Source organism: Sorex fumeus, unplaced genomic scaffold, assembly GCF_029834395.1.
Source record: "Sorex fumeus unplaced genomic scaffold, SorFum_2.1 ptg000093l, whole genome shotgun sequence".
NCBI classification, from domain to species: domain Eukaryota; kingdom Metazoa; phylum Chordata; class Mammalia; order Eulipotyphla; family Soricidae; genus Sorex; species Sorex fumeus.
The window spans coordinates 2,755,446-2,767,893 of record NW_026606150.1 but is presented as its reverse complement, the minus strand read 5'-3'; the positions used below and the strand labels follow the sequence as shown (position 1 = coordinate 2,767,893).

General features: G+C 42.0%; 1 protein-coding gene across 5 annotated transcripts in view; it reads right to left on the bottom strand.

The window, feature by feature from the left end:
- LOC130040003 (organic anion transporter 7-like) overlaps window positions 1-12,448 on the bottom strand; it is a 44,649-nt gene that overhangs the window by 13,678 nt on the left and 18,523 nt on the right. For 4 of the 5 annotated variants that reach the window (XM_056132015.1, XM_056132014.1, XM_056132013.1 and 1 more), the window contains 5 exons: window positions 11,897-12,020; window positions 3,543-3,658; window positions 2,011-2,225; window positions 1,111-1,219; window positions 272-475 (listed from right to left, as the gene is read on the bottom strand). In XM_056132015.1, coding sequence (XP_055987990.1) covers window positions 272-475; window positions 1,111-1,219; window positions 2,011-2,225; window positions 3,543-3,658; window positions 11,897-12,020 — 768 coding nt within the window. The remainder of the gene's footprint in view (window positions 1-271; window positions 476-1,110; window positions 1,220-2,010; window positions 2,226-3,542; window positions 3,659-11,896; window positions 12,021-12,448) is intronic. The other variant, XM_056132018.1, reaches the window with a different exon arrangement.

Sequence of the window (12,448 nt, the reverse complement as noted above, 5' to 3'; positions counted from 1 at the left end):
CTCTACAACAAGCTACTTTTCACTTGTGGTCTCTTGACCACTAAACTGATGCAGGATGGGAAGAGCGATCTCTATGATCTAGGAAGCCTTAGAGAGGTCAGAAGTCCTGGTGGGAAGGGATGAACAATGGCTAAGCTGAAGGCTCTGACCACAGGAAAATAACCTAGAACAAAACTAGGAGCAATGGCTCTGAATGTTGTTTTGCCTCCTTTATCACAGACCTTTAGTGTAGAGCTTCCCATAAAAGAATGAATGGGTTTAGTTTACTCACTGGTTCTCCACATTCTGGATGGAATCAGGCAGAGGTTGATTCCTGGTTTCAGGAAGGAAGAAGACAACAGGTATGCAGAGGATTGGGATGACCCCATACAGGATCCAGGGCAAGTGGTGAGAATATATCCTCAGGACCATCAAGAGAGCACCCAGGGCTCCCCCTATGTTGCCAGTAATTCCCAAGACCCCTGAAGCTGTGGCCCTGGGAAGCAAACAATGCAAAACATCTGTTACACATTTGCACACATAAATGTATTATTATTATTATTTATTGTTTAGTTGTTATTCAATGTGATTATGGGATTTCTCCCAAGCCATGTTTAGATACTTCAAGACCAAAAATATTCTCTTACATTCTAAATAAGCTTTCTTATTTATCTCAGTTTTTTTCTAAGTGCACAAGATATTCTCATTGTTTTTTTTTAAAAAAATACGCTGTTTTTGGTGGGGAAGGGCCTCATCTAGTGATGCACAGGGATCATGCCTGACTCTGCACTCCAGGTTTACTCCTGACAGTACTTGGGAGACTATATAAGTTGCCTGGAATTGAACCAGAATTGGCTGCGTGCAAGACAATCACCTGAACCCCTGTGTCACCTCACCAATCCTGAAAAATATTCTTTAGGTTCACAGAAATATGTAAGATGATGCATCAGAGGACTTAACACAGTGCCAGATGAAACTTAGCTCTTCATCAACAATGGTGACAATGTTTGTTTATTATAGTAGTAATAAATATAATCAATGTTGTTGATAACTATGTCTTCTTTCACCTCTAAGTTTCACTTAGTGGGGAAGTTTCATTTGTTCAATACAGGACTTCCGTGAGACTTTTACCTGACAACAGTAGGCATTAGTTCATTTGCATGGGAAATAACACACATGATAACCGCAGAAATCATTCCTATTCCCAGAGTCAGGAAAGTCTGATGTAGGATATACATTTCTAGAGAGAGGAGGTCAAGAGAGAATCAGAAATTCTGAGGTGCAGAAATCACCCCCTAAATTACAAATGAATAAGACACTGTTGGAGATTTTCACACATATTACATATGTTGTAGAGTAAATACCCGGAGTCAGCAAGTGTTCTGTGTCAGGAAGCTGAGCTGTGTGACTTACCTCCATATTAAATGCTCACAAGGGGAAAGGACCTAAGTTATTGCACCACCCATACCTGCATTTCAGATGTTTGCTGAAGATAGAGGATAATTGTGACTCTAGAAAGATTTTTTCCTGTAATATTCTTTTCTGTTTGAAAATGATGGATTTTTTTAACGCCTAAGTCAAGAAGACTTCCCTAATTAGGACTGCAGTTAAAGTGGCTTGATTTCAGACAGGGGATTAGATATATAGAATGAAAATCTACTGAAGTCAGTAGATTTTCAAAGAAGTGATAGTAAAAATAATTCCTGGGTGAAAATTTGACAGAATTACATATGACATATAAAATACTTTCCTTTACAATTATAAATGTGATTGGGCAAGGCCAGGAGTAATTGGCACTAATTACCAGATGTTTCTCGGCTAGGATGAAGACAACCATACGTCAGAACCGACTTTTATTGACTTGTGACTGTTCTCCAGTAATTTAACAGTAGAATTCGTCCTAGACCCTCACATTGGGTTTGGGGAATCTTTAGAACCAAATTCTCCCTTTCTTTCTGCTTTCATAGAGTTCTGCAGTCCCTGAGAATGGGGAATAGACATTTCCTTTCTTTATCTTTGGTCTTTTCTCACCTTCAGGCAGAAATGTGGTGGTTAAAATGAAGATTCCAACAAGGGAGAATGAAAGCATCTGGCTTACTCGACGGCCCATATGATTCAGTAAGAATAGTCCAACCAAATTGCCTAGCAAGGTGATTACACCAAAGAGAACCTGGGACAGGAAAATATTGTTCCCCACGTACTGGATGTTCAGAGCCAGGCCATAAAAAAGAATTAAGATTGCCAATCTGTGGTAAACAAAGAAACACACTTGTTATCATAAAGTTTAGAGCCTATGTTCTACAAATGATGGTTAAAAAAAAATAGTGGCACAGACAAACCATGGTTGGTATTACAGCATAAACTCATGTTCTGCGTCGTAGAATATTTTTTGCATGGTAATTATGCTAATACTTTCATAAAACATTGTGAATGGGATACTAAGCAGCTATAAGGAAAGATAAAATAACCCATTTCACTGCAACCTGGATGGAACTGGAGAGTATTGTGAATAGGCAAAATAAGTCAGAGGGAGAAGGACAAAAAAAAAGATAATCTCACTTATTTGTGATAAAGAGAGAGGCAAAACAAGAGATCGATGTCAAACTATTGACCTTAGATTACAAAATTCAAATTTATCAAACAGAAGCAGGTGGGGGACTGCAGAGGCAGACCAGAAGTTACCTCAGGCCATGTGAGTTCTTTACACATCATGCTGATGGTGAAAATTTTTATATAAATATCAGAAATAATAACTATCACAATAATCTTACCTAAAAAGAATAAATGCAAGGAAAAAACTAATACAAATCAAGATATTTGCTTCCATTGAGTATAAATAGCAAGATTCCCATTATGAGTCAGTAGCAGTCTAATAAAATTTTTTAATAAATAAAATAAAATATTTTAATAGAAACTTTTTAACTCCTAAAAAATTGTGTGATGAAAGAGGTCACAGTTGTTGCTGGGTTATTATCGCAGGCAGAAAGAGTTGCTCTTGTGAATAGCTAATGAGGTATCTGAAGGTATTAGACTTTGTATCTTTGCCTTCAAGATACCTGCCTACATATATATGGAAATGTTCATCCAGTTGTATGTATTTGTGTATTTTGATGTCTGTAGTTTTACTTCAACTGAAGTGAAAATATGACAAAGAAATAAATAGGAAAGAAGCATAAACAAGTCTTGTACCATGACTGACATTCTCCGCAAAACTTTCGGGAAAAGGGTCTGGGGGAGTGATGTGATTAATACAACTCCTCATCGAATCATTGTTATTCTTTGCCTTGCCCTTTTGACAACCTCCAGACACAGCAATGATCTCTGTGTTTTCCTCATATTTCATGTCAAATCTGCCCCCACAGAGTGTTCAATAAAACACAGAAGTCAGGGGTTAGAGCTATATATAGTACAGCAGGTGACCAGTGGAAGTTTAATCCTGGTCACCTCGTATGGTTCCCTGAGCACCACCGGGAGTGATTCCTGAGTTCTGAGCTAGGAGTAAACCCTGAGCATCGTTGATTGTGGCCACAAAAAAAAAAAGAGAAAAAGATATAGAAACTAACCTTATAAAACACAGGAGAAAGGTCCTCTTACGCATGGTGGGTGTGCGGAAGAGATGGAACATCGAGACCTTCATCTTCACTGCCTCTATATCCTCCTGCATGTTGGTTCTCACAACCTTCAACCACAACAGCAAACAAAGTCTTGATAGAACCTAGTGAAGGGCACTGTGAGACACCCCCCCCAACAGAGGACAAGTTGGATGCCCAGGTGTCATATTGTTAATATTGCTTCAAAGAGCACTTAAATGGTATGGGAAATGAATGGAGAAGTTAAAGGAACGCTCACACTTCAGTAGAATACTTTGGGGTTTTATTGTTGCTGTGGGGGATGAAGCCAGGGCCTCATATATGCAAGGATTTTGCTTTACCACTGAGTGATAGTCCCCTTGGAATGCTTTTACTTATGGCTTGGGGGATGTAGCTTGGGATGAAGGGCACTTGAGAAAGTTTGTGGAGCATGAAATTCATGCTGGGCCACTGTGGAGCATTAGTTCTTGATCTGAAGCACAATGAAACAATAGAAATAAATATTCAAGTAAAACCAGACACAGTCACACTGTAAGAGAAAAGGAAATAGAACAGGTCTGAGGTGAGAGGACAGCATCAGAAACTTTGGAATGTGCAGACTTTCTAGTAAAGAAGAAGGTAGATAAAACCAACATCTCACCAAACGTCTAGACCCAGTAGAATGGATTGCCCAGGGAAGGAAGATGTACTAAAAGATGAAGATGCCAAATGCTATCAGGATGATGAAAACATCTGCTGGGAGTTGCCTGTAACAAATTTGACCTTGATGGTACATCGAAAGGAAGTTGCCTGAGACCAACTAGTGGTTGGGGGTGGTGACATTTTCTTCATAAAAAAAGCACTATGAAAGAGTAACACAGTGCCCCTTTCTACCTTCTGTTGCCAACGGGGAAATGAGGAATTTGATTGATAAGTGAGGGAGAATGTAATGGACATGCAGCAGAAACTATGAATGTTGCTGGAAAAAGATTTCATTCAGATCTCCTGCCTAGGCAATACCTCATGGAATGTAAGGCAGGCTCTGTACCTGTGGCAAAATCTCAGTTGTGGACTTAGCTGGTGAGCAAATTCATTGTTGGTAGAGATAATACTAACACTATGTTGTTTTTTTTCTTTTTGGGGGGGGCAGGGGGAGAGTGACTGCAAATGGTGCTCACTGAATGAGAGCAACTTCAAGCAAGTACTTTATTTGAAGTGTGCAGTCCCTGGCAAGAATCATGAGCAAGTGTGTGAGTGCTGCAACCAGATGTGTGACCCCTGGTGAACACCCTAACCAAGAGTGCAGTCACCCAACAAAGAACGTTGTGGAGCATGTGAGAATTCCTTACCCCTACCCACCTTTGTCATAACAACAGAACAGTCACTGTCACTGTCCTGTTGTTTATCGATTTGCTCGAGCAGACCCAGTAACATTGTGAGACTTGTTACTGTGTTTGGCATATCGAATACATCACGGGGAGCTTGTCAGGCTTTGCCGTGCAGGCGAGATACTCTTGGTAGCTTACTGTGCTCTCCGAAAGGGGCGGAGGAATCGAACTCAGGTCAACCACGTTGGCGTGCAAGGCAAATGCCCTACCCTCTGTGCTATCGCTCCAGCCCTAACAACAGAACAGTAGTAAAAGAAATCCAAAAGCAATTTGTTTTTGGCACTAAAAAAATTAAGAAGCAATAAAGACTTTTCCAGAGGAAAAAAATGATGAAATCTGTCACCAAAAACCTGCTGTATAAACACTGCAAAGGGGAGCTCTTCAAGTTGAATGGATGATAATCAGGAATATAAAACTATCTTTATAGGAAAAGAGGATAGATGGACAAGCCTAAAATAATCTAATATGGTGGTGAGCACTGTATTACCACAGTATTAGTGGTGTGTGAATTTTGAATATTCATAGGAAAAAGAATCAACCAGAAATTTATGTCATAACCACTTGAAAAACTCAAAATAGATTATGGACTAAACATGACACTCAAAACTGAAACTCAAGAAAACAGGATAAAAAATGCAGACCTTGGTTGCAGTTATCTATAAAACCAAAAGCACTGGTGGGATAATAGCAAACCAAAAAGCTCCTAGATATATAAGAAATAATAGTAAAGTGAAAAGATATCTACAGAGCAGGACTAAACATTCACTACCTCTACGTCAAACACAGGGTAAATATCCAAAATAAATAGAGGGATGTAACTCAATAGCAAAAAGGCCAAAATAAGGGTATGGACCCTGGAATTGACATTTCATCAGAGATAACATACAGATGGTTATCTGTAGGATGACACTGATTTGTCCTTTTAGCCTTGCCACAGGAAGCTTAGGTTTATTGGGTTACTCCTATCACAGTGCTCCCATTCCTCTGTGTTTATTTGAAACCTCTTTCTTTGTGCTCTGTTAACTTGTAAATATTGCTTTTCTCTTCTCCTTAAGTCCTTTGCATTGTTAATTCAGAGCAACGTCCTTTTTGTATAGACACAGGAAGACAGCGCATGCTATGCTTGTGTAACTTGGGAGCTAATTGACTCTGAATGATATTCACCTCCTGGACATCTGTTCTCTCAACCTAAGCCTCAGTTGCCCTTACTTCCTAGCATCCCAAGAGTAGGGTACCGACAAGAACTGGATGGACTCAGGGCAGGCCGTGAGCTACCCTGGGATCGAAATGGGCCTGGCCAAAGCACCATAATGCTTATCGATAAGTTAAGAGCATGGTCATGGACAAATTCTGTCTTGATCCAAAAAGTAACAACTGGAATAGGGCCCTGCTAGGCTGGAGCGATAGCACAGCGGGTAGGGCGTCTGCCTTGCACGCAGCCAACATGGCCAACCCGAGTTCGATTCCTCCGCCCCTCTCGGAGAGCCCGGCAAGCTACCGAGAGTATTCGATATGCCAGACACAGTAACAACAAAGTCTCCAATGGAGACGTTACTGGGCCCGCTCGAGCAAATCGATGATCAACGGGAGGGCCCTTTACTTACTTTAGGGTTAGGAATGATTAATCTGGCCTGAGCACTGTAGTCTGAGATCTATAGCGAGATGTCCCCAGGAGAGTCACCCTACAAACTCAATGTATCTCTTACTGTGTCCACACAAAATAACTAACATTAAGTAGAATTAGGATGTTAATTAAGATGTTAATTAAGTTATTGGACTAAGGACAGGAGAAAAACCCCTTGGTGATATCTCTGTCCTTGATGGGTGATCAAGAAGAACTTTGATATGTTGATTCTACTACAAATGTGGGGAGTTGGAGAGAGTTGAGAGAGACTAGAGAGAGACCCGGGCAGCAAGATGGAGCACAGAGAGACTAGCAAGGGGGACAGAGGGAGAAGAATATAGAGGAAGAATGCAGTAGCAGGTGGGTGGAGAGATGAGAGATGCGGCTGCCAGAGGGAGAGAGGAGAGATGAGCAGGAGAGGCAGGAGGAGACGGGACTGAGGTGCAGTGTGAGAGTAGAATGGGGAGTTTAGTGAAATTGGAACAGGTGCTTGGGGAGAATGGAATAAACGGCAACTGATCTTCAACCAGCTTGGCGGCCTCGTTTCCTCCTTTGTCTGCCCATGGCATTGGCTGTCCCCAGTGGGGGAGTGGGCCTGAGTCCACCAAACGCAGATGGCAAAGGAGAGAGAGGGGGGAGAGAGAGAGAGAGAGAAAGAGAGAGAGAGAGAGAGAGCTGCGGGGCTCCCTAGCCGCCCGGAGATTACACAATTATACAGTACATACCTGTGTTCAACCTCACTACTGGCGGAGAGAAGGAATCAAAGTCAGTAAGCCATAACTCCATCCCAATTAGAATGGTTGTTATTTAATATATTTGTATTATATATGCTCGAGCGGGCCCAGTAACGTCTCCATTGGAGACTTTGTTGTTACTGTGTCTGGCATATCGAATACATCACGGGGAGCTTGCCAGGCTCTGCCGTGCGGGCGAGATACTCTCGGTAGCTTGCCGGGCTCTCCGAGAGGGGCGGAGGAATCGAACTCGGGTTGATTATGTATTATATATATATATATTATGTATTATATATATGCATTAGTGAGGTTGTGGAGCTAAGGGTACTTTTGCACACTGTTGATTTTAATGTGAAATGGTACTATCATTGTGGAGACAGCATTGTAGTAAGTTTCCTCAAAAAATTAGATTAGTACTTCCATATGCCCTCTCTTCTGGGTATATATTCATAGCATCTGAAATCTGGATCATGAAGCGATGTCTGCACTTCCAAGATCACTGCATTATTTTCTCAATAGCCAAGACATGGCAGCATCTAATGTCTACCTATGAAGGAAAGGATGAAGAAAATGCAGTCTAACCTGGGTTCCATCCCCAGCACTGCATATGGTCCCCAAGCCCACCAGGAGTGATCCTTGAGCATGAGTCAGGAATGAGCCCTGACACAGTTGGGTGTGGTTCAACTGTCCCCCCACCAACAAAAAGAAAGAAAGGAAGAGAGAGAGAGAAAGGGGAGGAAGGAAGGAAGGAAGGAAGGAAGGAAGGAAGGAAGGAAGGAAGGGAGGGAGGGAGGGAGGGAGGGAGGGAGGGAGGGAGGGAGGGAGGGAGCAAAGGAGGGGGGAGGGGGAGGGAGGGAGGAAGGAAGGAAATAGAGGAAGGAAAGTAGGAAGAAGGAAAGAGAAAACAAAGCAAAGCAAAGAAATATCATGTTTCTTCATTTCATTATATGCCTGAAAGTCCACTGTAAACAACTATGTAAATCATGATGTCCAAATAAAATTTTTTTAAAAGAAAACTTCCTGAATTAGGAAGTAACAGCAGTTGAATTTCCATCATCAGTTGACAGTATAGCCACAAACAAAATCTAGAGAAGCTCTGGCTTCTCTAAAAAAATTTTAACCCATACATTGAAGAGTAATAACTGCCAATTTGGCTTTCAGAGAGTCTGTGCAAATATTAATAAATCTTTAAGAAGTAAAAGTGGTCTATAATTGAAACATGCACTTTACCTCAAAAAAAATATGACCTGTAACTAAAACAAAAGGCATCTTTAAGGATGAAATGTCACTGATTGAGCTAAATAAAGCAAGGATAAACAAATGGAGCTACATTAAATTTAGTTTGTTCACCTCAAAGAAAAGAATGACCGGAATACAAAAACAACCCACAGACTCACAGAAATTACTGCGAATTGCCCACTTAAATCTGATAATGGGTTAATATCCAAGATACATAAAGCACTTGTCTAACTTCACAAGAAAAAATAAAACCAACCTCAGGAAAAATGGAGATAAGAATGATCAGAAACTTCTTCAAAGAAAAAATACAAATGGCCAAAAGGCATATGAAAAAAATGCCCTATATCACTAACTATCAGGAAGTGCAAATCAAAACAACAATGAGATATCACCTCACACTGGAAGAACTCATTAAAAGAACAACAACCAGTGTTTCCATGGGTATGGTGGAATGGGGGAAGGGGTACGGACCCTCATTCATTGCTGGTGGGAATACCAACAGGTTCAGGCTTTTGGGGAAGAGAATATGGTTATTCATAAAAAAATTCTATAAATTGAATTTCCATATGATCCAGAAATTCCACTCCTGGGAAAATACCCCAATGGCCCATAAACACAATACAGAAAAGACATCTGAATTTTCATATTCATTGTAGCACTATACAGTATAACCAAAATGTGAAAACAACTCAAGTTTTCAGGAACAGGCGACTGGATAAAAAACAAACAAACAAAAAAATATGGTACATATACACAATGGAATACTACTAGGTCATAAAAAAGAAGTCATGCAATTTGGATAGTATCATGCTGAGTGAAATGAGTCAGGGGGAGGTCATGCACAGAATGATCTCATTCATGCACAGGATATAAAGAAATATCATAGGGAAATAACTAATACTTGAGGGCAATAGAAGTGAAGAGCTCCTGCTGATCCTTACTGGAAAGCTTGCCACTGGAGGGGCCAAGGTCATAGATTAGGGAAGGTACCACTGTAACAGTGATAGAGGGAAGTGGCCACTCTGGTTGAGGATTGGGTGCAGAAAGGAGGTAAAGGGATATGCATGATATTCTATCAGCAACATATTGTAAACCACAGTGACTAAAAGCACTGTCCTTCTGTTGTTTATCAATTTGCTCGAGGGAGCCCAGTAACGTCTCCATTGTGAGACTTTGTTGTTACTGTGTTTGGCATATCGAATACATCACGGGTAGCTTGCCAGGCTTTGCCATGTGGGCGAGATACTCTCGGTAGCTTGCCAGGCTCTCCGAGAGGGGCGGAGGAATCGGCTGGTCCGAGTTTTGCAGTAGTTACAATGAATTGATCACAGTGACTAAAAGGAAAACAGAAAAAAGGAAAGAGTGTCTTCCATAAACCTCCCTACCTTGAAACCCCATGCAGCCACATGCAGGCCAACTTGGGGAACCCCATCCTTCTGACTTGTGCATTTATATTCCCCCCTTTAGGCCAGAGACTGAGGCTACTTCACACCTGCCTACATATGCGTTAAACCTCGGCAGGTGCCCTGTGTAGCCCTGCCTCTCCCCACCCTGAAACTTCACACAGTCACGTGGTGGCAAGCCTGGGGAACTTAATTCTTCTGTCCACTGCTATCTTATCCTACCACTAAGCAAGGAATTGGCCCCATGTCATGTCCATCTGCAAATGAGGGATTGGCTCCATTTCATGTCCATCTGCAAATTGCATGAATACTAGTCTCTGTCACTGTCATTCCATTGTTCATCGATTTGCTCAAGTGGGTGCCAGTAACGTCTCCATTCATCCCTGTCACGTGCTAGTGTTGCCCGATGGCATATTGGAGGCTCTTTCAGGGTCAGGGGAATGAGGACCATCATTGTTACTGTTTTTGGCATATCGAGTACACCACAGGTAGCTTGCCAGGCTCTGCCGTGTGGGCGGGATACTCTCAGTAGCTTGCAAGGTTCTCCGAGAGAAATGGAGGCTTTTGGGGAAGCCTCTAATCACCTTTACAGGTGTTCCCAGTTAAGCATATATGTGGGCAGGAAACTTTATGTAGCCTGCCAGGTTCTCTGAGAACAAAATTTGACAATAAGAGGTCTCACGCTGCAAATGCAGCAGTGCGCTTCCGGGAGCTTGGTTTTATAGTCTCTGGATCTTCGCTGTTAGTGGATTACACAGCAGTTGGTGGGTGTAACTGTCTAGCTACTGGAAGATGAGGAGTCTGGGCGGAGGAGGCCCAGCCCTGATCCGAGCAGGCTTGGAGATCTCAGCCCTGGGTCCAGCACACCTGGGATCCTCTGCTGGTTCCTTCATGCGTGAGGCTCCTCTGAGCGTGTGGGGATTAGGCTTAACATGACTGTGGCTGGGTTCCAGAGGCCTTCAGCTGCTGAGGCTCTGCTTGGGGCAGGGATGGAAATTCAACCCGCCCCCCTCCAAGGGGCCCCACAGCCGGGTGCGAGGACAGGAGACTCTGTGTTTTTCTCTTCCGGGAACTTGGTTTGGATGGATGTTAGTAATGTAGAAAATATTACTAGATACATCTCTTATATTGGGGCAGGTGGGATGTGGCACTCCTATTTCTCAGTATTCAGCCTTAAATTTCAATTAACTCATTGGAGTGACTAGTTGACAATTCCTTGGGCATGCTCAAATAACACTGCGTGGTAAGGAAAATAATATGAACAGATATATTCTTAGTAACCATCTTGTATAAACAATGCAATAGTTCAGTTCTTAAGTAATATGGTCTCCAGCTACAATGGTAGATTAGTCGGTATTAAAAACCTTGCCAATGGCCACAACATGAACCTATCTGGAGGACAGGGAGTGAACAAAATAAACCAGACCCAGAAGAACAAATACTATAGTATACCTTGTAGAGAAGGAATTTGAAAAGATTTACAGAAGCAGAGAATAGAATGGTGCTTTTTAAGTGGAAAAAGAGGATATCAAAGAGGACAAATTTCAGTTACAAAAAATAAATCTGTCCTACTGTAAAACATTATTATACTATACAGTATGCTTTAACTTGTTATGAATACAGATCATATATTGTGTTCTCTCCATAGGTCATAAATAAAACGGGTATTAAAACGCTTTAGAAAACAATGGAATTTTTATATAGGCTGTGCAATGATGTTCAGACATAGTCTTGTTTCCAAGTTCTATCCATTAAGTATTTGCAATCCTCTGTGTCTAATTCTTTCCCAAATGGCATATTTGGGAAATATGCTAATGAAGAACCAGGACAATGAGTTCAAAACACCCTAACCAGATGTGTCCACTCACCCTTTCTTTTACCTTATGGATACCAACTAATGTGTATGTATATTAGCTCACATCTGCCCTGTGTCTTGCAGCCAAATTCCTCTTATGTTCACCTCCATGGTTAGGATGTCTCCGGCATTCTTTATTCCATTTGCGTGTGCGACTTTTTTAAGTTCCTTTAAGCCTTCTTCCAGTTTGTTCTTGATAATCAGCCACCGAGCTGATTCTGCCAGCCATCTGATCAAAAAGAGGGAGCAAAGGATATTGCTCAGCCATAGAGCATGTGTGAACTTTGCATATGTAAGCCCTGATGGATTTCTGGAACAGTATTAAGGAGGCAGAAGAAGAGGAGGAGAAGGTGGAGGAGGAAGAGGAAGAGGAGGAGGAGGAAGAAACATAGGGGAGCAAGAAGAAGAGGAGGAGGAGGAGGAAGGCGAGGAGGAGGAGGACGAGGAGGAGGAGGAGGAAACATAGGGGAGCAAGAAGAAGAAGAGGAGGAGGAGGAGGAGGAGGAGGAGGAAGGCGAGGAGGAGGAGGAGGACAAGGAGGAGGAGGACAAGGAGGAGGAGGACAAGGCAGAGAAGGAGAAGGAGGAGGAGGAAGAGGAGAAGGCGGAGGAGGAGACATGAAGTCAAATATCCCTTGCTTATTTTTCACAGAACCTT